The following is a 24722-nucleotide window of genomic DNA, read 5'->3' as shown; positions in this document are numbered from 1 at the left end:
GGTAATGAGGCTGTTGATGTTGTTCTGTCTTGTGGTTGTGGTGGTTTTTAGTCCCGTGCTTTGGTTTGCCGAGGAAGCCCAGCCCGTACCCTGTCCCCGTTCCTCCCAGCATGCCTGCTGCTGCCGCTCCTGCCCACTTCAGGCCCTTCTTGGAGAGGCCTCGGCCCTGGGAGGGGGACGCTTTGTCGCCGTCGCCTTTACCGTGACCTCGGGAGCTGCCTCCTCGCTTGCTGAGCGAACCGGGGCACAAAGCAGCTGCGAGCAGCATCACTACCCAGAATGAGAGAAGCTTCAGCCGAACAGCCATCATTGAAAAGCTGCAAAAAAAAATGTGTCACAGTTTGAACAAACTTGAAGGATGTAGCCTTAAAATTCAAAACTACTTTAGTTAGGTTGATATTGAACTCTTTATTTGTTTCTGTGGATCTCAGAGTGGACATAAGTCTGTTGGCAGGTGTTCAGACTGGCTTTTGATTTATTGTTACTGCACAAACAAAGTCATATGCTCCCCTCTGCTAACACAGCAGAGATCCAGAACCGTCCACCACATGCTCTGTCAACACTGGGATTAGCTGAGGGTTCTGTGACGCAGATTTCTCCTTTTCATGTTGGAGTTGTCTTCTTCTTAACAACAATTAAATATTGTATCACATATAGTGCATGTAATATAAGAATAGAATAGTTATACAATTTAAAAAAGTTAATAGAAGTGTTTACAGCTCTAAACATTCAGACCTCAGAAGTGGTGCTGCTTTAAAACTGAAAACTTGCAAAGGAAATGTTACCATTTTCTAATAAATTCAAAATAGAAACATCTTTAAAAATGAGAAGTGCTCTTATTTCCCACATTTGTAGTTTGATTCTATTGGATTTAGCCTTTGTGATGATTGCATGAGTGTAATATATATTTTTTTCATTTAATGGGGAAAAAAAAGACACCTTACCTTCCTGTCTTGTTCCACAGGCTGGTTCTGATGCTGAAGCTGTGGTCTCTTATCAAGCAACACTTACAGTGCAGCAGAGCAGCACTTTGGCATTCATTGTCACCTCCATACCATCACCCAGCATCCAGTTAAGCCCCGCCCCCAAAACAAACGCATATGTTCAACAACGGGCCTACAGGACGGCTTCAATGCTTCTGCTGATGCAGGTGTTATCCACCACCCCATTATAGGATAAATGAAAAGCTGCTCCATGATGTGGGCTGAAATATATAAAACCATTTAGTAAAATAAATAATTATTTTAAATAAGTTATTATCTTTAAGACCAGATTTACATGACAGCTTGTGAGAAGCGATTAAAACACATAACTTCCATCAAGTCGCCTCATTGAGGGCGAGCATATCAGACAGCAAAATGGACTTTAGACCCAAGTTTAGCGAGTCAATCAGCGCCAAATATTAGAGAATCATTTCAAAGCCCTGATCTGAAGTGTTTTTTTTGTTGTTTTTTTTATCTTTCTGAACAAGATGGACAACTGCTGTCTGCAAAGAGTCAGGAATTTAAATATTTTTCAAGCCTGGATGAGTATTGGAAAAAACAACATGGTGTAAAACAATATTTGTACTTCAAAAACTGACTTACTCTCTTATTCATCCATCTAGGAAATTAGCAGCACGTGAGAAGGATGTGTGCAAATTTCCTCCCAAAAGCACAGTTTAGACATAAAACAGGCAGATATGAATCCAGGACACCACAGCAAAGTTTAATCACCACAGTGTTATTTTGTAATAAAGTAAAGTATTCTCACGCACCCTGCGACAGACTGGCGACCTGTCCAGGGTTACCCCGCCTCTCGCCCGGTACGCTAGCTGGAGAGGCACCAGCAACCCTCCTGACCCCACTGAGGGACAAGGGTGTAAGAAAATGGATGGATGGATGGTTTCTCACACACTTACATTTCAAAGAACATAAAAAAAACAACAAATTCTTTGTTTGCATCCAAAGTGTTTTTATCACATGCTTTTTAGCTCCAGGAAAACATTCATGTGCATCTTGAAATAAGGACGCTTTATATATATATATATATATATATATATATACACACACACACACATTTTCATGCAAAGAAACATAGCTTTTAAACTGATGTCGTGGATACTGGACAGTTCTTTGCGTGTTCACATTTTACAGGAACGGTTGCCTAGGTTATATAAACATGTGCCCAAAGTGTTTTCTTGCCAAAAATCATCTCCCTTAGAATACAATTGGCATTGCTTCAGCGTAATAGCCTGAAGGAGGAAGCATCATAAGGTCCAGTTTTCTGTACAGAAACTAAATGACGTTCTCAAAGAGCTGCATGGAAGCCATTATGTTTTCATCCTGTTGAGAGAAAGAAAAACAACATGGATTTAGACGATTATTACCGAGTCAATTTAGTCAGTTTGTTGAGCATTTTACCTTTTGGCAGGTTTCTATGAATTCATCTATTGTCACCACGCCATCCCTGTTTCGATCCATTTTCTAACAAGTAAAAAAAAAAAAAATTGTACACTCAAGAAATGGAATAAAAGTGGGCATTAGAAAAGCGTTTTGATGTTCAGCTAATTTTGAGGGAAATCAAAACTCCTCTGACCAGAAATAGATGTAAAATTTGGATGTAATGATAAAAGAACAATATGTTGTTTTAGTTCACCTGGAAGAACTTCTCCACATGCTCAAACGGAGAATCATCTCGTACGCTGGGTAAGGTGTATCTGCCCATCATGTCATATATGGAGGTCATTATCGCTAACATTTCCTGCAGGAGAAAAATGAAACGACAGATGAGCAACGAACTACAGTGTATCTAGTTTGGAAACTTTTTTTTTGCAACTGTTACCTCCTTTGTAATGTAGCCGTCTTTGTTGATATCATAAAGATTAAAAGCCCAGCGAAGTTTCTCTGTAACAGAGCCTCGAAGCAAAACAGACAGTCCTAACACAAAGTCCTGTGAAGGAGGTTGAAATGTTTTTCCTTAGTTGTCTATAAGCAACAAGGCCCTGCGAAAGTATTCATCACTCTTGGACCTTTCCACCTTTTGTCGAATTACATCCCTGTACTTTGATGCATTTTAGTGGGATCTTATACGATAGACCAACACAAAATATTTCATAACTTAAATCACTTCTAAAATGTGATCTAAGTGTTTTATGCATAAAAGTCTTAAAAGTGTGGCAGATGTATGTATGCAGACCTGCCTCAGAAGGAGTGGCCATCTGCTGCATCTGACTGCTTAGGGGCAGCAGACTTTAGACTGAGGTAAAAATTCACTTGCAGCATGACAAAAACAATAAACATACTGTGCTTCCACAGAGAGAATGAAAGGATATAGCTGCATTACTGGGCAAACACACTTGAATAAATTGGCTGAATTATCATGAATTTACCAGTTGATAAAATTGTTTTGAAGCAGATCCATATCCAAAATCCTGACATTTGAGACTTTTAGTTTAGATTAAAGCATAATCATGTTTAATTAAGAGTGGCCTAGTCCAATCCAGGCCTTAATCCAAATCAAAATGTGTGGAAATAATTTAAAGCTCTCAGAAATTTTCTATTCAATCAGACTGAGCTTGAGCTACTGTATTTTAAAGAAGACGGAGGGCAAAAATGTTTTACATGTTCCAAGTCTGTGCAAAACTAGTGGAACCTACAGATCACACGACTCTCTGCCACACAATTTGCAATTATTTACTGCTTTGTGTTGGTGAAGCATATGCAGTTTCCCTAAAGCATGTTGAATGTAACAAATGCTTGCTTTAATTCTTTTGCAACATCCCGGATCACTACTTAAATAGCTGTGAATTTAATCAAAGCTGCAGCCGCCGACACACTCACCTCAAAACGGATGGAACCATTTCTGTCCATGTCGAATGCGTTGAACAAAAAATGAGCATATGTGGTTGCGTCTGAAAGAAAATACGATATTAAAATTCAAAAACCAATGCCCTGGTTTGACAAAAAGTTATGTGTGGTATGTTCTCATGGTACGGAAAACAAAACTGTTATGCTACACTGTTAGGTTAGGAAAGGAAACGAAGGAAAACTTAAGTATATGAAATGCACCTTTAAAATAATTATTTTAGTGTTTACATTTTGCATTTTAAAACTCAGATTATATATGGTTACCTCCTTGAGGGAAGAATTGTGAGTAGATGGTTTTGAATGTTTCTTCATCTACTAACCCGCTGGGACATTCCTGTTGACAGGGAAACAAGTTTCTATAATGTGTTTCGTCAACAATAACAAAAAAACACAACCCCAGAATTTAAAGAATGTATGCATTATTGTTATTATTATATATATTTCATTTACTTGATTAATTATCACTGAATTATTCTTACATTTGAACAGACTGACCCTGCCTCCTCTGACAGAAATGTATAAAAAGTTTTCAAATAAATTGATCTGTTATTGAAGTGGCACAATCTCCCGATGAAATGTTTAGAAAACTCCTTTCTGTGAGTTTGCCACCAAAATTCACACATTAAGAATTAATAACTAGAACCAAGAGAATTCATACAGAACAGATTTAACTTTTATATTAACCTATAACTTCATCTCTCCATTGGGAATAAAAATGAGGTGACGTCCCTTAGCCACTGTTCATAATAGGCAACACAGGAGAACATACAGCATCAATCACATTACGCAGATACAGGTTTATTTTCACAACTCATGAAGTGTTAAGACAGCTAAAATAAATCCTGAAACCCCTAACTTTAAGGGTGTCAGATATATTACAATCTTAAAGTTTTTTTGTTGCTTTTTGTGCAGATTTTTGTTCAAAGGTGTCAAAAATTGTGTGGAATCTGGTAAAAAAAAAAAAAAAAAAATTTAAAAATTCCCCACTCAAAAAAACAAAACAAATTGAAATGTAATCACAGACAAATATCTAAAACCGTTAGCCCTACGTTTTTGAAGCCTCTGTAGAGCGACTGGAGCTCCTTCCTGGTGAACTGGGTCTGGGCTTGGAGCTGGTCAAGGCCCTCTGGCTGGTGCCGCACCATGGAGAGCTCAAGGTCACTGTCGCTGGTGTCTGCCGGACAGAATCAGACAAAACAGGGGGAGGACAGGAGAAAGAAAAGAGGGAGGAAACAGCGGTAAGACCAGAAAGAAAGAAGAAAAAAATAACGAAGGAAGGAAGGAAGGAAGGAAGGAAGGAAGGAAGGAAGGAAGGAAGGAAGGAAGGAAGGAAGGAAGGAAGAAAGGAAGGAAGGAAGGAAGGAAGGAAGGAAGGAAGGAAGGAAGGAAGGAAGGAAGGAAGGAAGGAAGGAAGGAAGGAAGGAAGGAAGGAAGGAAGGAAGGAAGGAAGGAAGGAAGGAAGAAAGGAAGGAAGGAAGGAAGGAAGGAAGGAAGGAAGGAAGGAAGGAAGGAAGGAAGGAAGGAAGGAAGGAAGGAAGGAAGGAAGGAAGGAAGGAAGGAAGGAAAAACACTGGAAAAAAAAGCACCCACCATCTTTTAGGAAACATAACAGGAAATTGAGAACGATGGTGGAGAGAGAGGAAAAGAGGGATGAGGAAATGGATGAGAGGCAGAGTGGCATCAGACAATGAACAGTTTGAGATGAGAGCATGACATCAATAACATGAGATGAAATCATTTGTTGAGTTTGAAAGAGTGGGGCAAAATTAGGGGAACATGTAAAAAAAATAATGCTGATATGAATGAAAATAAATTATGAGTGCATAAACACAGTGAACCTCCTCATTGTGGACACCTGGCAGTCACACACTGATACTCTGGTCAAGGTCTTTAACTTGGATTAGACTTTCTTTGCATTATGAAGGACAAAAAGTGTCACAATTACATAAACGAATAGGGTGGAAATGCTGCTTGCTCCTGTTATCAATATGATTGATAACTTGTGACTTGCCACGCAGTTTAATCCATCATTCGCTCCATTTGATAAATTGCAATGTGAGCTGCAGCACAGCAAATATTTAGTGCCAAAGTATCACAATAAAATAGATAAATAAGTCAAAATGATTTACACAAAATAAATAATGAATTTGAAACTTAAATGTTGAAATTTAAATAATTAAAGCATCAATCATTCTGAATTATTTAACTGAAAGTCCCATTTTACAGCACTAAGCCATAAATGTAATTTATTTGGACAAGGCTAGCTGTCTTAAACAAAGTGTTTCGTCTGCAGGGTAACCACTCAAATGTTAAGGACTACTTTATGAACAACATTGACATAGGGAAATATGAAATAATAATATTTTCATTTGATTTTCACATTTTATATTCAGTTTTTCCATTTAATTATCTATGATTTTTTACAAGTTATTAAAAATATGCATACTTTGTATAATTTTATTTAAACTACTACATATACAGTATACTGTATTTATTTGACATTATTTATGAACCACGGCAATTTGAGTAAAAACTATGCATATACAATCAATAAAAGTATTTATACTTCACAGATACTGCAAGTTTCAATTAATAAGTTTTACATTTAGATATCTCTACATTTATTGTTGGCACATTTAAATAATTCTGACTTTATACACCAATAATTTATGGAACTAATTCATGTCCTGTTTTGATTACAATATATCTAAAACATTTAATGACATTTCTTTCACATCTATGACCTTGTATCACTTTTGGCACATGATGTTTACTAGGTGACAAGTAGATGTCCACAATGTAAAAAAGGTTCAGTCACACTAATACAAACTAGAGTGAAATTTAGGAGGATTACATTAATCAACGGGAGGAAATTAATCTGATGATGATGATGGAGCTACTCACCGTCTTTATAATGATTTCATACATGAATAGACAAAGAAGACGTGAGGAAGATGGCAAAGGAATGAGAGGGAAAGAAGAAAAATATGAGACAAAAATGCAACTTTTACAAAGCGTACACATTAAACATATGCAAATAAACATCTGTTTTTAATTAAGAAAACGTTCAAAATGGAGAAATATAAAAATACGAAGGTACATTCTGCAGGAGACTTAAGTGGAAATGTTTCATCAACAAAATATTTGGTTTAAATCAGAAAAACTCTATGAATGTAATAAGGTTGTATCGTTACATTGCAACACAGTTAAGAAAGACTCAAAATGTACCCTGCTCTTACCTTCCAGTGACAAAGGCTCCCAAATCCCAAACTGTTTGAGAACAACAATAAAAAGTCCAACAACAACAGCAATGGCAATTACCTCCATTCCCTCTAAACCCATTATTCACAAATATTAGATGACAGCTCTGAAAATGCTGCTGGAATAAAAAAAATGTAAGCATAAAAAAATATATATATTAAAAGTAGCGTCTCTTTTTCTGAACTGACAAATCTATTGATCCACCTTTTTGTTAGAAAAATATCACCTGCTGCCTACCATCTCCTTCATCCATCAAGCTCCATCAGTTCATCAGAGACATTGCACCAGCATCAGCAGATATGAACTGATTCACGCCACTGACATCAGCTGAGAAAAAGGATAACGCATGAATGAGGAACATCCTTCTGCCCAAGTTTGACAAGTTCGACTGGGGCGCCTCAGTAAAAATAAAAATCAGAAACTCCGATCACCAAAAAAAAACAAAAAGTCCAAAGTTGTCCTAATTTGCAAAAACATCCATTTGAGCCTCATTTCCAGGTTTAGCTCCAGTTGTCTGCTGTGAAGCAGGTGTGTGGATGTGCTGCCACTGAGCATAGGAAGTTCTTGGTGAAGGAACTTCTTTACTAATGGCCTGTCACTTTATGAGCCCCGTCATTTCAGTGATGCAAACTGTAAAACCAAGCATTGATCCACATCTGCTGATGGCTGGGATTTGAGTAGCACTTAGTGCAAATGAGCCTGTGTAATGCTGCCCGTATCTCCACACTTGGTCAGTGATAGACTCAGTAAGTAAAGTGGTTTTAATCACATGCAAGCAAATACCAGACGTTTGTGACTGGGTGTTTTTTTTTTTTTTTTTTTTTTTATGTGATAAAACTGGATGATGGAATATCCAAGTTGTGAAGGTTTACTTCAGAAAAAGTGAATACAGTGCTGCAGTTATTACCAGAGGTTGAATGGTTGCATAAATACAGTATTTTAAACATGTGCACAGACCTTTTGATCAGGTAGGTTTGCAACACAGTGCAAGTGAAGAAGAATAGTTCGCAACTGATGAGTCTGCAAAACCTAATGGACTCAGTTTAAGCATCGGAGAGTGCTAATCAATCGATGGGAGTTAAAATATTGGTCAGAGAAAGTGTGCAGCATGTGCATTTTGACGCAGGATTTATGTAACTTTGAAGTTTCACCAGTATTGGTCAGCTAACTTGTGAATCATCCAATAAAAAGTATGCTAAACTAAAAAAGACCCTGCCAAAATCCCAAAGTATATCATATTTTTTGTAGTATTTTAGTAGCACAGATGCAAAAGATCTCAATGGAAATGCAGTTATGCTACATTTATATAGAATTTTGAAGATAGTACCACGTCTTAGCTGTCACATCTAAGTATAAAACCGCATAATCCCACAGCTATTGCTTTGTTAAATGTTCTCACCATCCTGTTCTTCTTCCACTTATGTTTTCCAAATTGTCTTTACCAGCTTTATTTATAAAGCAGTACTAAAGCAAAGAGCTGCACATAACTGCCTGCATTAAAAGGAAAAACATAAAAATATGACACAAATGGTAAAAGATTAAACACAATAAAACTAATTGAAATGAACAAGGTCAAACTAAGTCTTTACTGGTTCTCAATACTATTGAGTTTAGCTGCTTTGACACCACAAAAGAGAGATACAGTAACTGTTAAATATGCAGGAACTGAACTTATATATATATATAAAATAAAGCAACAACGTGTTGTTTAATGTACCTTAAGTGCTGACCCACCTTTTCTTCTATTAAATGCAAATGGAGAGCAGTGAATTAAACATGCAAAGATACAGGCAGAGCAGTCTGCGGCCTCATCACCAGGATTTAATGACTGCAGAGAAAGCAGCATTAAAGTTAAAAGGCTAATCTATTTTATCAAGCAGTCGTCTCTCATCTCATAATAAACTTTCCTTTTGCTGAACTTTTGGGTTTCTGGTTTTATCTTATTTTCACAACACTGCCTTCCATAAAAAAGCTCAACAATGCAGCATTTCAGTTTCAAACAGGTTTAATTAAACCTCAAACTGAAATGGACAAAAAGCAAAATAATGATTTGTTTCCTCTATTTTCAAACGGACAAAACAAACCTCTAGGGCTAACAAAACTTTAGCCTTTTGGTTTTTACTAGCATGCTTTTCTTCTTACATCTGGTTCTGGACTGGTTCTTTTACTCTGTTTCAGTCCAAAAGATATGGTTTTCTTTCTGTAATTAATAGATGCTCTGAAGTTTACACACCACTAGATGGCGACAAAGTAGTTATAATGTGAAGAGAACGTTGTCACGCAAAAATAAAACTTTACGTTAATTTTGTGCAGTTCAAGTTCCAGATTTGTAAATCTACTTGTAAATAAAATATGTAAGTATATCTGTTTCCTATATTCGGTCTGTTTGGTCATATAGTTTTTAGTTTTTGAAGACACTTTAGAGGCTAAACTGTTAGCCGATTAGCAGCCCTGCGTTGTTTTCTTGAATGTATAATTTCTCGCTGCTTTTAAGCGTCTTGTAAAAGTATTTATGATCCTTTAACTTTATCACATTTTGTCCTGTTACAACCACAAAGTTTCACTCTTTTTATCGGGATTTTACGTGATAGATCACTATAAGTGAAGTGGAAGGAAAATGTCATAGTTTCCAGTTTTTTCACAAATGACAAAAACTGAATCAATACTCAATAGATTTCCCTTTAGTGGCAATTACAACTCATATTTGTTGGGAATGTCTTCACCAGTTTTGCACCAGTAGGACACATGCAAAACAAATCCTAAAGTTTGCAGATGTGACATGACAAAGTGTGGAAAAGTTAGGGGTGTAGAAATACTTTCACCAAGCTCTATAAGTACTGAAGATGCCGCTAAATAAAATTACATGGAAATAGCAAATCAAGGCAAATGTGATACTTGTGAGACAAGGTGAGATAAGTTTGTGTCAGCATGTCTGCAGATGTCAGCATGGTGTCAATAATTTAAACCAAGCAAATGGGAGTGGCTTGGTAAGGACACATTCAAATAAAAATTAGGAGCATACCTTTATTTTTTGCTTAAAACGAAAGAATAAAAAGCAGTGAGTTAAAAATGTAAAGTGAAGTTTGTTTGCTTTTAATTCAGAAACTCTGCAAGTCATTCCCTGACAGAAATAAGTTATAACTTAGAAAAGGTTGGATTAGATACCAGAAAATATTTTTCAAAGCTCTTAATACTGAAAGTGAAGGAGGATGGTGAGCAATGTTGAATTTAAAATGACAGCTGAAGCAAATCCTGCAAAATTTATGCATGGTGTATGAAGGTGTACACCTCTACTGTAATATTTCTGCTCTCCAGTCTGGCCTGTGATGTTTTATCACTCAGGGCATCAGTCTGCTCTGATGTCCTCCCCTGCATCTCTACCTGGCCCTTGCTGCGTGGTGCTGGCGATTATCCACTTGACGAGGCAGCACTTCATCAGCGATTTGCGTGAAAGCCGGGGTCTCTGCCACTTTGAGCCCTCTGTTTGTCCCCCCGGGCTGGGATCTTTGCCGTTGGCGTCAGGGAGCAAATCGCCGTCCACAGCCTTCTTCTCTGCCTGCAGAAGAGAACCAAACTAATCGCTTGATTTGGTGTGACTTTGCATTAGAACATTAATTGACTATTATTTAATTAAAGGTTGCTTTGATGTGATATTACAGAAAGTTGGCGAGGAACCCTCGTGATAACAGATTCTCCATTATGGAGATCCTGAAATCTTTCTTACGATTAGCAGCGGATAATACTCTGATGGTTCTGGCTGTGAAATGCATAACCGCTGCCGTTCTGCAGAAAATCTGTCAGTACTGTCTTCAGCTACCCTCATTACACTTTTACAGAAACTAAACTAACACATGTTGAAAACTGCTCTTTAGCACACTGCAGTGAATGATTTAGTGAACAGAGGGAAGAGATATTTAAGAATAAATTAAAATTCCCATCAATGGCATGTGCAATTCAATAATTTATCTTCCTTTACAGAGACTGAAGCAACTGAACTCAGTTTCTTTAAATGGTTCTAGGTCTGTCATGACAACACATCTTACTGGACAATAAGTTGTCCCAAAAGTTATTACGAAAAGCAATAAAATTGTTGTTTTGAGACGGTTCTCAAATAATAACGCAAGATCAAATTCTCAAATAAACTTTAAATTCTAGTGAACATTTAACACTGGAACTGAAAAAACATTTTAAATATCCCAAATAAATGAACAAAACAACAGAAACAACAAATAAAGTGAATTATGAAGTCTCTGCAAACAAAACTGCTCTTCAAAAAAATGGTCAATTTGAGACGAATACACAAGACTGAAGATTTTGTTTAAATTTATCACGCTATATTGGCTTAGTGCTTACATGGTACAGAATCAGGACAAATCTCAAAGCACTTTAGGAGAGTCAGTGCAAAGCTTCGGCTTCTACAGCCACATCATTACACACAAAATCTGGGTGTAATGATGCACTCAGTGTTATGAAGTGGAGAGTTTGGTGGTGAGGAGAAACACTGTTGGCCCCAGGTTGAAGTGCAAAGATGACAGTTTAATGGAGATCAGACAGAACACAAAAAAATCCAGGCAGCACAGGTGAGCAGCGGCAACAGCTCTGACTCTGTTAGCAACTGGCACATGCATTCGACAACTTAAGTGAAACTTCTGATAAAAGACGAGGACCTGACAGGGAACAAGAGACACAGGTGGGTATAAATACACAGGGACAGTAATCAGGGGAAACAAGGGACAGTTGGGAACAATCAAGGGGTAGACGAGACACAGGAAAAATCCTCACAGTCAGACCTGAACCTTCAGAGATACATAGGGACAATTACAAAGTCAGCCTTCTGTCATTTAAAAACCATTCTGGTATTAAAGGGCTAATACTCCAATAAGATATTGAGAAACTCATCCATGAGTTTATTTTTAGTCACATTGATTACTGCCATAGTGTCTTCTCAGATGTGCCTAAAAAAATCAATGAGACAGCTGCAGCTGATCCAGAACGCTGCTGCTCAAGTTCTCACCAAAACCAGTCCTCACACTGGTTCCCTATAGCTCAAAAAAATCAGACAGACTTTTATTAGTTCATAAATAGCATAGCACCAAAATACAGTATGACTCTGTTGCTATTGCATCAACCTTGCAGGCCTCTCAGGACGTCTGCTTCAAGTCTACTCTGCGTCCCCAGAACAACATACGGAGCCGCAGCATTCGGTTTTTACGCTCTTCTGATCTGGAACAAGCTTCCAGAAAAACAGCAAAACTACTGAAACAAATCTTCAAATCAAGGCTAGAACTCCACTTGTTTAGAGTTGCTTTGGATTGATGTTAAGCATTTTTTTTGTCCTTGTTGCTAAAAATGTGCTGTATAAATGAGATTGCCTTGTCTTGATTTAAAATAATAAAGCTAATGTTATGATGAAAGACAAAACTGCTGTTTGAGCATCTTGGTCCCTTTTTTCACCCTGTCTGAATACAGAGACAGTGCAGCATCCAGTGTGTTGCTCAATAATTTACACACCTTTAAACTGCATCAATAAAAGATCAAAGTTACAGCTGCTGTGTTGAGGTGTGTGAGGACTTTGTGACTTTAGACTTTGTGAGCGATGACTAAAAGCGATGCTTGATGAACCCTCTAAATCTTCATGAAAGGTAACCATCATGCACCTGTGCAAACGTGCATTCATGCCACCCACACGATTACTCTTAAAAATGCATGAAGAGCAAAGTGAAGTCTCATGCATTTATGCAGCGCAGATCCATGTGAATAGTCTGAAAAGCATCTACATGCCTTAAGTTTTGCAATCAAAATTTATTTTCATGTCAGCAACATGTTTTGATGCCATGATAATGTTTGTGCTCAAATGTAGGAAATGTAAAAAGTTACATTCTATGTCCTGCAGAAGAAATCTACATTTTTCTGCAGCTGCTTTCCAGGAAGCTTTGGTTTAAAATAGAGAAAGGTTTATCATCAACAGACGTGTTGCACTGTGACATTCTCCAGGAAACCATCTGAAGGGTTATGAACTCAGTGGGAAGCGGACCACTGCTGATCTTCACATATGGTACAGCATGATTTTGCCCACATGAAGCTTCTGTCACGATCTCTGTCGCCATATGCAAACTTTCAGTTTCTCATTACATTTCTTTTTTTTTTTTTTCACCTCTGCGTTCTGACATGTTTTCACTTACCTAATCACGAATTGGCATTTTAGTCTTGTTTTCAGATACTTTTGAACAAAACATCTGCCCTTGAATGAAATCTCGAATGCAACACTTTTCTTCTTGCAACTTTAAATTCGAGCACATCCACAATAAGTTTACACTTACAATGTTTTCTAACTTTTTATCGTGAAAAATTTTACCACTTTAGGCTGAATACAAATAAGTTTGTGCCTTTATTTTGAAGTGATAAATCCCTAACCAACACAGGGCTCTCATAAATAACTAAAACATCCATCCACATGCTGCTTAAATCTCAATCGGTAACACATAAAAATAATTTTAAAAAAGTGATAAATTCCTCCTATACCTGCATTGTGTCTGGATTTCAGATGCTCCTTTGAAGAAAAGACGCTTACAGCAGCCCTCCTCCTCCTGAAGACCCTCGCTGAACTGCAGCAGCAGCTTCAGCTTCATCAGACAGACAGAGGATATTTAAAGGAGGAGCAGAGCTGCTCACACGCCGGAAAGCTGTGACAGTCATATGGTGAAGCGCCAGAACGGGACAGGAGGAAGGGAGGCGTGGATCAGGTGTTTACATCGTGACAGATGTTATTAAAAGAGCCGGATTACAAGCTGTGTGGGAGATGTGGGTGTAGACTCAGACAGTGTGAGACTCTCTGAGGAAATTAAAAAAAGGAATTGCTGTAATCTTGTCTAAGACAATTCTCATTGCTCCGACAGTTTGCTAAGATTGACAGCTTTTTGTTTTGTTTTGTTTAGCCTTGTTTATGTGCTTTTTTTTTTAGTTTAAGATGAAGTCGGGAATATTAAAGTACTCATAACAATGTTGGAACACTTTATGCTTTTCTAGACTGCAAAAGCAACAATTTATCTTTTTTTTTTTTTTTTAAATCTCTAACATAACCATTTTATTTTATGCACAATTTCTGAAAAGGTAATTGATGTGAAATATTATTTTTTAAGGTTTTTTTATGTGGATTTTTAGTATTTTATCATAATTTCATAACTTATGTTCATGGATTTTTTTATTGTTACATTAGTGAGCATTGGAAAGTGTTTAAACCTCAGATCACAACACATTAAAACAGAGTCTTCGTCTGACTAAAAACCCGCCAAGTACACTTCCTTTCATTTTAACTTTGAAAGGAGAAATTGAATCTGAATCGGGGAACATTCTGTGCATCCAGTCAGGGTTTCATGTTATCTGGAAGAGTAAATTAATCAGAGTACAGGAAGCTTCCAAAAATACTCTGAAATTTTATCTCGAACTGTGAAAGTGGAGGATATTTTCTGCAGTCTGTCTATAACAAGATGAGGACTGTGTGCTTTGGTAACAAGCTGCAGGGAGAACATTATACAGACATATTTGACTTTGTGAGCATAAGTTAAAAACGTAGATGTGTCCTTCAGTTTCGGTAGAAACGTTAATCAGTAAAGTTTCCTCAATGTCCAGGATTAATCTTTCCCTTGTAGGCATGACTTGAAAACAGTGATCCACGCATTAAATGTTAGAAACGTCATTAACACTTGAAACTTAGTTTTGTGATGGTTGTAAAATAAACAGAAGGCAGTAAAAATTGTATTAAAAGTTATTAAATTTAACTTAAGGATTCCAGTATGACAAATAGGACCAACTTTATCACTCAAGCAGTGATTAAACAACCAGATGATGGCGGCACCAACAGGTGTTGTATGAGGAAAGAAAGTAATTTTTCTTCACATTTTTACAAAATGTCTGATAGATTATAGCTACATTTCTGAAATGCAGCTCAACCCTCACAAGGACAACATGACTGATTATTTGGAGAAAAGTAAGACTTGAAGGGCGTCACTAAAAATAAAGTACTTTAGTTCCATGTGCCTGTACACATTGGAGTAAAAACACTGGTCCAAATAAAAGATATTAAGGATTGTCTGAATTACAGCTATAGTCATAAACTGGATTTCTCCACTGTGGCAAATTTGAGATGAACTGGGATCCTTAAATCCCTCGACAGGGTTCCAGTTTGTTAGGTTTCCATTCTGCTGCTCCCAGACATAGGAAATAAATCACCATGTAAACTTCACTTCTTTAACCCAGAGAAGAGACTTTGCTATTACGACTTCTGCAATGCCAGATTTCAGCATTTCATCTTCGTCAGTCCAGCAGCTTTCAGCTTTCTTCTTGTCTGCTTTGCACTGCTGTTGTTTTTCATTAATACTTTTTTACACTTTCTCAATTTCAGTGTCTGTTATTGGATTTTATTAGGTTGTGACCGTGAAAGAGGAAAACAAGTATCTTGTTTTCACTGCTGTCAACCCAGCCTGTAGATATTTTATGCAAAATAAGCATTTATCACAGCCAATAAAACCATTTTGGTTATCAGTTTTAAAACACTAATAACCAGAGTTATTAGAGTCTGAGGCCTGCTGTGAGATTTATTGCTCAATATATACATTTAATGTTTGGCTCCAAATGTTTTCTTTTTCTATTTATAGTCAAGAAAACAATGTAAAGCTGTAATGTCATCTCTTGCACCATTCTCCACAGCGAGAGACGTGTTCAAACTCAATAACGTTGAGATGTGCGTCCTCCTACGGTTTCCTCTCTTTCTGCAGACAGCAAGGTTATTTTTAGCCTCCAGTTTCCCAGGTGCCATCCACACCAGCTCTGGGTTTAATTCAGGGTTTGGTTCGTTCAGAACAGATGTGCTCTGGGAACGTATCCGAGTGTGTCTAAAGAAGATTTTCTTTTATTTCCTCTCTTCTCATAAATGTTGGGCTTTTCTCTGAACCGACATGCATGACTGCATCTGCACATTATGGCTGCTCATAGTTTTTCTGCTTTTTTATCAGAAAGTACTTTAATACATTTGTTAATCTCATGAGATTAAAACACTCAGATGTACGTGTTGATATTTTTGCTATTCATCCAGGTTGATTAAAATGTAGATTAAAATAAGGATGTTGATTAATTAAACTGGAGATAAACTGCTGATTTTTTAAAACTTTTAAGTCATTTTCACTGCTGCCATAAATAGATGTGTAGCATTGCAACAATTATCCAGTGTAAACTGAAGACAACAATGTTTTTTTTTTGCTCATTGTTTGATAAAATCTTTTAAGCTTTGTCTTTAATGAATTTTATAATTTAACCTAAAAAAAAACCCTCTCCACTTGCCTTTGTTGGCCCACTCTTGCACTCTTGGATTTTTCACCCATGAGGATAATAGAAACTATAATACAGGAGCACTTTTGATTTTTTAATTAACTTCCCAACTCTAATCCCTTCCCTATTTTCATTACGTTCTCAAATGTTGTGCTAATCATTAGTGTTAGGCAGCACTGAAGGTCGCAGGTTAATCAAACTACGTGCCGTTATTTCGCTCCCCTTCCTGCAAATCCACAGCGCACGTGCGGTGGACCAGATAAAACTTTTATATCTTACAGCCTGTCTCTTCTTTCCAGTCACTGCACATCATAACTAATGCAACACACACTGCATGTGCGACCTGATTTTCTGCAAGGCTTCTGCAATCTATGTATCAGGTTGGAATGAACAGACAGAATGAGCATGTTCGGCTCTTTTTAAAAGCATGAAGCGTCAAGATGATTTACACTGGATTTTCTTTTTACTTTGTAGATATTGTGCATAATGAAGGTTGCGTCTGGATCGCATCTGTGGTAAATGGATGAAATACTTTATTCAAATGAGAAAAGGTCACCCCAAGATTAGTTGCCTCTTTATCTGAATGCCCCCTCTTAAAACTTTCTGATTGTATTCCTGCCTCAGTGCAACGCAAAGAAATAAGAGAAACAACAAAACAAAGTAACAAAACAGCTGTTCTTTACGTTGCAAATCAAAGATGCAGGACAGTGTAAAAAAATAAAATAAAATCCTACTTCTGATTTTTCTGAGCCACTTAAACATGAAAGTATTTCGTCTATTCGTTTAAAAATGTACAATTGTTGGATACAAATGATTCTTTTATATTCTACCTGTGTGAGAATGATTACAATTGGAATATTTAAACTTATACAGAATTAACTTTCTCTGATCTCCTTCAAAATTACCCACCTCAGATGATGACTTATGCTACATTTGAAGAATCAAGGAGGATGATTATGAATAAAGATGTTTATTTTATCAAATTAAATATTCAGTATGAGAGATATTTAGTTTAAATCACAATTAAATAAATTACAAATCCTGTTTTAGTTCTCAGTTTTAACACAAGAGGGCGCCACTGAGCATGCCATCCTTCCAAAGGGGCTGTAGTGAACCAGCGAAGGGGTTGTCCTGCAAAGTGTACACTTGAAGGAACTTCCTCTTGGACAGACAGACGTGCGTGAGGTAAAATAATAAACACAAAGCACTTTCTGAAAGTTTCTAGGATTTGAAACAATGTGAAACCTGAACCAAAACACACACCTTTGAAAAGAGATGGCCTACAGTTTTATGGTTCCCTATGGTTGTTTTAAGAACAATATTTCTGTTGATAACGTCGCCACCATGAACACAGCTCAGTCCAGATATGGTTGAATCTGAGAGAGAGGGGCAAGTTGCTTTAGATGCCCACAAATCACATATAATTGTTCATTATTGCCAGAGATGTACTTTGGAACATTGCTATTTGATCAATCAAAATTTAAAGCTTATAAATTAACATTCATTATTAATATTATTATAAACAGCACACCAGAAAACATACAGATGATGTTTTTCAAGATTAATCAAAAATCTGCCTCATCAGCCTGACAAGTATTCAGCAAAACAAAGCCTTATTGGTGTAGCCTCAAGTTAGCTGACGTAATCTGATTCTGAGTTTACTTCCCAGAAGTATGTTTACAATAAACAAACACTGACCGACTGAGTTAATTTACAGAGCCTGATGTAACATCTTGTAATTCTGGTAAACTGCCGAGGATTGTTAGCTCGCTTCAGAACAAACTTCATTTACTGAACCAATGCAATCAAAGCCTCAGATTGTGTAAACCTCATGCAATGTCGTGCAAAAATATTAATGCAGGAAGTTGACGTTATGTAGTATTGTATCCACAAAGCTCCCTAAAGTTTATTGGGATAAACCAACAAGTGGTATGTTAGTAAAATAGAAGAAATTGTTTTCCAAGACTTTTTACAAAAAAAAATATATAAAAATCTAAAAAGTGTGGTGTGCATTTGTACTCATCATCCTGAGTCGATACTTTGCAGAGCTGTCTGGCTGGTCTGGTTTTTATTTATTTAGATTTATCAGAGAAACAGAGTTGGACTTTTTTTATATTTATGAAACAAACCATGCATTGTGTTCCTTTCACTTCACAATTCATTTACCTCATGAAACATTGAAAAAAAGAGAAAACACAGACGTTTTCAGTTATAACATGATAAAATGTTCCAGGGGAATAAATACTTTGGCAAAACTCTACATACGTTAAAGTTCTGCAAAATCGACTTGTATAACTATGAAGTGTTTTGTCATTTCTATGCACAATAACATCCAGACAGGAAACTATGATTTCATGCAGGATGTCTCTTTTTTTCCCCTGTGAACTTCACTTCCTGCAGTTTCCCCCCCTCCATGTCATTGTTTGACTGTTTTAATGATTTTGTTTAGTCTTGACTGAGGGTGGGGAGGGCTGTCATGAAAAGATTCAGGAAACCTGACATCCAACATCACACATAGAGCTATTTCTGCTCTGTTAGTGGGACAAATACAAACGCACACAGACACGCATGTCGCACAGTGACTGGATTTACTTTTTTGTGGGCTTATGGAGTTCAGAGAAACGGGAATTTCTGCATAGACTTCAGGGATCAAACAGGCCAAGAAAAGAATATCTCTGGCCCGCCTCAGTTTCCTGACTATGTGACGTCTGAGAGGGGAAGAGGGGGGCGAATGAGATCCCCTTTGCTATCTGTTGCTGAGACTGAGCTTGCTTCTGCGCCTCCCACTTCATTTTCCCAGTAGTCAACAGGAAGACTGGAGGCCAGAGAGAGTGGTCGCAGTCTGCAGGAGAGGAAGGACGTCCAGGGTCCAGCTGCACGGGTAGTGAGAACAAAGGCAAAGGAATGAGCAACAGCCAGAAAGAAGTGAAGAAAGTCCAGTCAGTTTATCTGAAAAACTTGGAGAGACTTAACAAAGGGACAAAGTCTGAGAAAAAGAGTTGGAACCCCAAAGAAGGAGATTTTTCTGTGAAAGCAGCAATGGAAAAGCTGCGACCTTCTCCCATAGCTGGCCAAGTTGCCAAAAGCTCAGCAAACAGAATCAGCAGAGATCTGACCTGCTCCATATGCTTGGATCTTTTCAAGCAGCCAGTTTCCCTGCCCTGCGATCACACTTTCTGCCAGGGCTGCATCGAGGGCTACTGGACGGGGCCGCGGGGTCCAGGCCAGGGGGGCACGGGCTCCTGCCCTCAGTGCAGGAAGGTGTACCCCGGGAAGAGCTACCGACCCAACCGCATCGTTGCCAACATTGTGGAGAGCTACTGTCACGGTCTGGAGGAGAGCGAGAGCGCGGGATGCCTGGCAGATGCGGGGTGTGCGGAGAGGGCTCCTGCTCCCGTCCCACGCTGCAGCAGGCACAGGGAGGAGCTGAAGCTGTACTGCGAGGAGGACCAGGAGCTGGTGTGTTTGGTGTGTGGCGTGTCCCAGGAGCACAGGAATCACACCATGATGTGTGTCCAGGAGGCTGAGCAGAAATACAGGGTGAGTTCCTCTCTGATCGCGTCTTTCTGCAATAAATGTTTCAGGTTGCTATTATTCAAGTTTATCTGCAGGGTCCAGGTTTGCATGCAATAAATCTGGTGGCAAATACTTTCTAGGTACCAGTGCAGTAGATCAAGTGAAACGTTTTATTTTTTGTCATGTCAGGTTTGCAGTTTGTTGATTTCTCTGATGAACCCCCCCCTCCCCCCTGTGAAAGTTGTGCCATTGTGTTTGCAGTGAGTCACAGGTGTTTTGCTGCGTTTCTCCTGCAGGGATTTCTTAACAGCTCCATGGATTCCTTAAAAGTGGAGCTCAACACGGCGCTGCAGTGTGACAGGGAGGTTGAAGATGAAGTTAAAAAGCTCAAGGTGGGATCAAGCACAAACGAAAACAAAATCTTATTTCCAATGACCAATGTTCCTTCATGTCTAAGTCTTTCAATACTCAGAGGATCATACATTTTGGGGCTCTGCTTCCAACCCAAAATTGCTTTCATGTATTGAAATAATGAAGGCTATAAACACAGAATAAAGCTTTCTAAAGTCATCTCACACTGCCTTTGCAAGTGTTATGAGTTAGCTCCTAAAATTGCTCACTTTTTGTCTTTTCACAAATAAAAGTCTCAAATCCGAAACTGGGACTCAAAGCAGATTGAGTCTAAGTGTTTTACATTTGAAAGATGACCAAATGCCGTCCAGTTTTGTTAGAAAACTTTGAAACTGGCTGTTAGTTTTGCACCAGTATCCTGCACGCTAACGCTAGCATAGTTAGCAGCTAATGGTTTCTAACGATTAAAAAATATTTTTCCTGTGAGAAACAAAATATTTAAAAGTGCCAGACGCTTATTTTATGCTTATAAAATATTTCTGACGCACACATCATTTGCATAAAGCCTTTCTCATCTGAGTCCCTTGCTAAACTTTGCTATCGTCCGTTCCCTTTGTGTCTAACCCCAGGACCACACGGCCGATCTGAAGCAGCGCATCGAGGCCCAGTTCAGCGACCTGCACCAGTTCCTGTACCAGGAGGAAAAACTCCTCCAGGTGAAGCTGAAGACGGAGGAGCGCAGGGAGCTGATCCGCCTGGACGAGCACAAGGCCCTGCTGTGCGTGGAGATCTCCCGCCTGCAGAGGGCCGTCCACGAGATAGAGGACAAACTCAAAGAACAGGACCCGTTCATCTTGCTCCGGGTGAGCTCAGCCGTATGAAATTCATGCACAGTGTAGAACAACTCATCTGGAAGTTATTACCAGCATGATGAGTCAGCCGTGGGGCCGGTTAGTGTGGAAAAATGCTGAGCTCTTGGTTTCAATAAAGTTTTTTTTTTCTTTTCTAAATTTGTTTTTATAAAGGAGGTGGACAAAGGTCTCATTTTTGCCAAAACATACACTTCTGCGAATCTGCGCTAACATTTTAAACGCCTCAGACATTCCAGATTTGATTGAGCAGAGTTTGTGTTGCATGTTTCTTAAGAGGCCTTACACACGCTTGACCATATCAGATGAATATCAGCAACCACTTAAAAACAAAAGACTCTAGGGCTCAGAGAGTTCAGACAGGATGCAGGCCAGTAATCTCACCCTCTCATGGGGAGAATAAGGGACTTTAGCTCAGGCACGTTGCCACTCTATCTCTGGCTTCAGCTGTGGGACTTTCCCCAGGCCACAGAGATCCCGCAGGGTGGGACTGCATGAGCTCAGACGTTGATGTAATGTGGAAAAAAAAAGATTTCTCTACTTTCAAATCCAAAAGAAAAAAAAACAACTAATTACCGGTCTCCCTCTTTCTCTCTCTCTGTTTGTGTGTGTATTCCTGTGCTTCTTGCTGCTCCTTGCGTTAGAGCATCAAAGCCCTTCCTCAGAGGTGAGTGTGAGAAACTTTAGGATGTGTTTTCCTTGGAAAGATGTGACTTTATTCCCTCCTTTCATTGCTTGATGTTGTTGGCAGGCCTTCTCTCAAGTTTGAGAAGCCGACTTTTACACCACCAAGTCTGTGTGAGGGCCGCTTTGCGGGGCCTCTGCAGTACAGAGTTTGGAAGTCTATGAGGGGAAGCCTTTATCCAGGTAATGCATGCAACACATGGGCTCCTGAACTACTCACCTGTACAGATATTCATCTTGAGCAGCTGAACTTACAGTGTCACACCTGCTTAAGCTTTTCTTTATTTATGTGTTGCAACAGCAAAGACATGTTTTATTGGGACGTTATATAAAGACTCAGCTCAGAGTAACATATACTTGTGAAGTGGAAGGAAAATAATTAATAAAATCCAAATTTTTTGCAAATAATAATCTTGAAAGTGAGCAGGGCCGAATTTACAAGAATGTGGGCCCTGGGCAGGAGGTAGTTTTGGTGCCCTTTTCACTTCAGAAAGATTCTTCTTCTAATGGAAATTACAATACACTAAAAGATAGTCCTATACATAAATTGATGCATGATTGGTTTAACATGCTCCCCATAAATTACTATATTATCTTAATTTTCAAATGCTTGAGTATGGCTTATATTCATTAAAATCCCAAAATGTTAATACAATTCATTTGATATAGGCTTATGAATTTTATCTAAAGTGCAATGCAAAACAACCATTCATTTAAAAAAACAAACAAAAATTGTCTTTGGTCTGACAAAAAAAAAGTGGCCCTAGACTCCTGCAAGCCCTTAAAATCTGGCCCAGTTTGAGTTTTCCAACTAGAAAAATCAGAGTTTTCAAATGTATCTTTTATTTCAAAATTATGAACTAATACGTAAATTTCTTTAAAATAAAGTTTGACGTCGCAATGTGACACAACGTGAGAAAAGTTAGCAGATACAAATACCTTTGCAAGGCGCTGTGTCATATCAAAAAAATGTCCCTCTGCTTAGTTCCAGCAGCCATTACGTTTAACTCCAGTACCGCCAACCCGTGGCTCAGCCTGAGCTCCTCCCTCACCTGCGTCCGCTACCAGACCTTCAACCACACCGTGGAGGACAACCCCAACAGGTTCAACGCCGCCCTGTCGCTGCTCGCAAGTCAGGGCTTCACTCACGGCCGACACTACTGGGAGATCGAGGTCTACAGCAGCACTGTGTGGACGGTGGGGGTCGCCAGGGAGTCGGTTCCCAGAAAAGGAGTCATCAAGGCCCTCCCAGCCAACGGCTTCTGGACTCTCACCCTCTCTTATGGTGTTAGATACATGGCCGGCACATCCCCGCCAACCGTCCTGTCCCTGGAGGAGCCACTGGCCCGGATTGGGGTTTATCTGGACTACAAGCGGGGCCTGGTGTCTTTTTACAACGCAGAGAGCATGACCCACCTCTACACCTTCAGGGAGACCTTCACAGAGACGCTGTACCCTTACTTCAACCTCGGCTTCCTGGATAAAGTGCACGAAAATGAGCCTCTCAAGGTTTTCTTACCAAAGATCTAAACGCAGGAATAAGAGAGAGCAAGTAAACATGCCTGAAGTTAAACATGAGGAAACTAATTGTTGCTATGAACTGACAATAATGTGCAAAAGTCATGAGTTAAACATCACCGATTTATATTTTTCTTGCAGTATGCAAGACTTTCTTGTAAACTTTTTAAGCAGTCTCTACGAAACCTTTAAAATATATCCAAAAAAAAAAAACAAAATAGAATTTCAGCATCAAAAAACTGATTTTATAGGAGATATTTGCTAAAACTCCAGCATACAGTGGAAGATAAACTGAAGGGTGATGGACCTCTTTCAGTTTGAACTTTTTCCTCGTTGAAAAACTTTGGATTCTGTTAATCAACAGCAGATAATTGTTTCGTTCTACGCTTTTCTTATCATTTCTTAAACATTAGCCAATTAGCAAAATGTGTCCAAAGTCATAGAGAATTAACTGACGATCAACAGCATTTTAAAAGATAACAAGAAAGTCTGACTCTTTGGAAAGAAAATGTAATGAAACCGTTTGGTTTCAAACTTTTATGCAGTATTATACATGCAAAAAACATTTGTAAAATATTGTTGATTAATTATTTTCTTTATGTATCCTAAACAATCTGACTTCAACACTATTCTGCATTATGAGCAGCATTTTCTGAAACACACGGTTGAGTTTGTGGGATGTTTCCCGCTCCATGTTTTAATTTTGAGAAGCTGTGCTTCAAACTGTGTATAATCACCTGACTGAGAATGGATGAAATAATCTCTCCCCTGCTCATCTGTACATGTGTATTTTAATTTTGAAGAAATATAAGTGAAAATGTAAAACCTTTGATCCTAAAAACACGATTGGCTCGATGGTTTGAATCTATGCACTGTGAAGCAGTTCAGAATAAATTGAAAAGAATAAACGCTGCATGAATGTCAGATGGAAATAAATGAAGAACATACAAAACTTTTAAATAGCTGTAGTTTTTTTTTTCTTCCTCTGCCTGTAAAAGTAACTCAGGTTTTAAATGCGTCTGTTTCGCGCATCTGATTATATCTATGTTTAATAATTTTATTCAAAAACTGATTCATACAAAGCTCAATTTAGTCCACCTGCAGTGATATCCACTTTTTTAGCACGCTTGGTAAAAAAATATAAGATGGCTTTAAATAAATTCATCTTTTATGTCAGTAGCATAATCTATCTCTGAAATGTTTAGAGAAATAAATAACTTAACATAGGCATTTAGCAGATGCATTCAGTGTGAGGGCAAATTCCCTCACACTGAGGGAAATTGTGATAATTGTTTCGTTCTACGCAACATTAGTTTTAGCACAATGTTGCTAAAACTAAAAAATAGTTTTA

At 38.3% G+C, this 24722-nt stretch overlaps 2 protein-coding genes across 3 annotated transcripts; one reads left to right on the top strand and one right to left on the bottom strand.

The window, feature by feature from the left end:
- Window positions 1-1686: 1686 nt before the first annotated feature.
- LOC103473704 (calsenilin-like) lies at window positions 1687-14005 on the bottom strand. 2 transcript variants are annotated; one of them, XM_008424128.3, is made up of 9 exons: window positions 13632-14005; window positions 10491-10665; window positions 4898-5022; window positions 4113-4182; window positions 3822-3892; window positions 2824-2931; window positions 2638-2742; window positions 2403-2465; window positions 1687-2324 (listed from the first exon to the last, which is right to left on the bottom strand). In XM_008424128.3, the coding sequence occupies exons 1-9, from the start codon at window positions 13635-13637 to the stop codon at window positions 2277-2279; spliced, it is 771 nt and encodes a 256-aa protein (XP_008422350.2). In that variant the 5' UTR covers window positions 13638-14005; the 3' UTR covers window positions 1687-2276. The 2 variants fall into 2 exon arrangements, with proteins under 2 accessions (XP_008422350.2, XP_081469670.1); XM_081613544.1 differs by lacking the exons at window positions 10491-10665; window positions 13632-14005 and adding an exon at window positions 7088-10458.
- Window positions 14006-18992: 4987 nt separating this feature from the next.
- On the top strand, window positions 18993-24331 carry trim69 (tripartite motif containing 69). The gene is made up of 6 exons (XM_008424135.3): window positions 18993-19973; window positions 20246-20341; window positions 20930-21163; window positions 21814-21836; window positions 21921-22036; window positions 22839-24331. The coding sequence occupies exons 1-6, from the start codon at window positions 19338-19340 to the stop codon at window positions 23381-23383; spliced, it is 1650 nt and encodes a 549-aa protein (XP_008422357.2). The 5' UTR covers window positions 18993-19337; the 3' UTR covers window positions 23384-24331.
- The last annotated feature ends 391 nt before the right edge of the window (window positions 24332-24722 follow it).

This window comes from Poecilia reticulata, chromosome 12, assembly GCF_904066995.2.
Source record: "Poecilia reticulata chromosome 12, P_reticulata-male-v2, whole genome shotgun sequence".
Taxonomy (NCBI): Eukaryota; Metazoa; Chordata; class Actinopteri; order Cyprinodontiformes; family Poeciliidae; genus Poecilia; species Poecilia reticulata.
This window is presented reverse-complemented; position numbering and strand designations above follow the sequence as displayed.

Excerpts from the sequence above, each read along its gene's own strand:
- LOC103473704 (XM_008424128.3), bottom strand. Across the intron at positions 2,743-2,823 it reads ACGGCTACATTACAAAGGAG|GAAATGTTAGCGATAATGAC; the intron begins GTAACAGTTGCA and ends TTTCTCCTGCAG. Across the intron at positions 2,325-2,402 it reads TCATAGAAACCTGCCAAAAG|GATGAAAACATAATGGCTTC; the intron begins GTAAAATGCTCA and ends TTCTCTCAACAG.
- trim69 (XM_008424135.3), top strand. The coding sequence starts at position 19,338 with ATGAGCAACAGCCAGAAAGAAGTGAAGAAAGTCCAGTCAGTTTATCTG. Across the intron at positions 21,164-21,813 it reads ACCCGTTCATCTTGCTCCGG|AGCATCAAAGCCCTTCCTCA; the intron begins GTGAGCTCAGCC and ends TCCTTGCGTTAG. Across the intron at positions 21,837-21,920 it reads ATCAAAGCCCTTCCTCAGAG|GCCTTCTCTCAAGTTTGAGA; the intron begins GTGAGTGTGAGA and ends TGTTGTTGGCAG.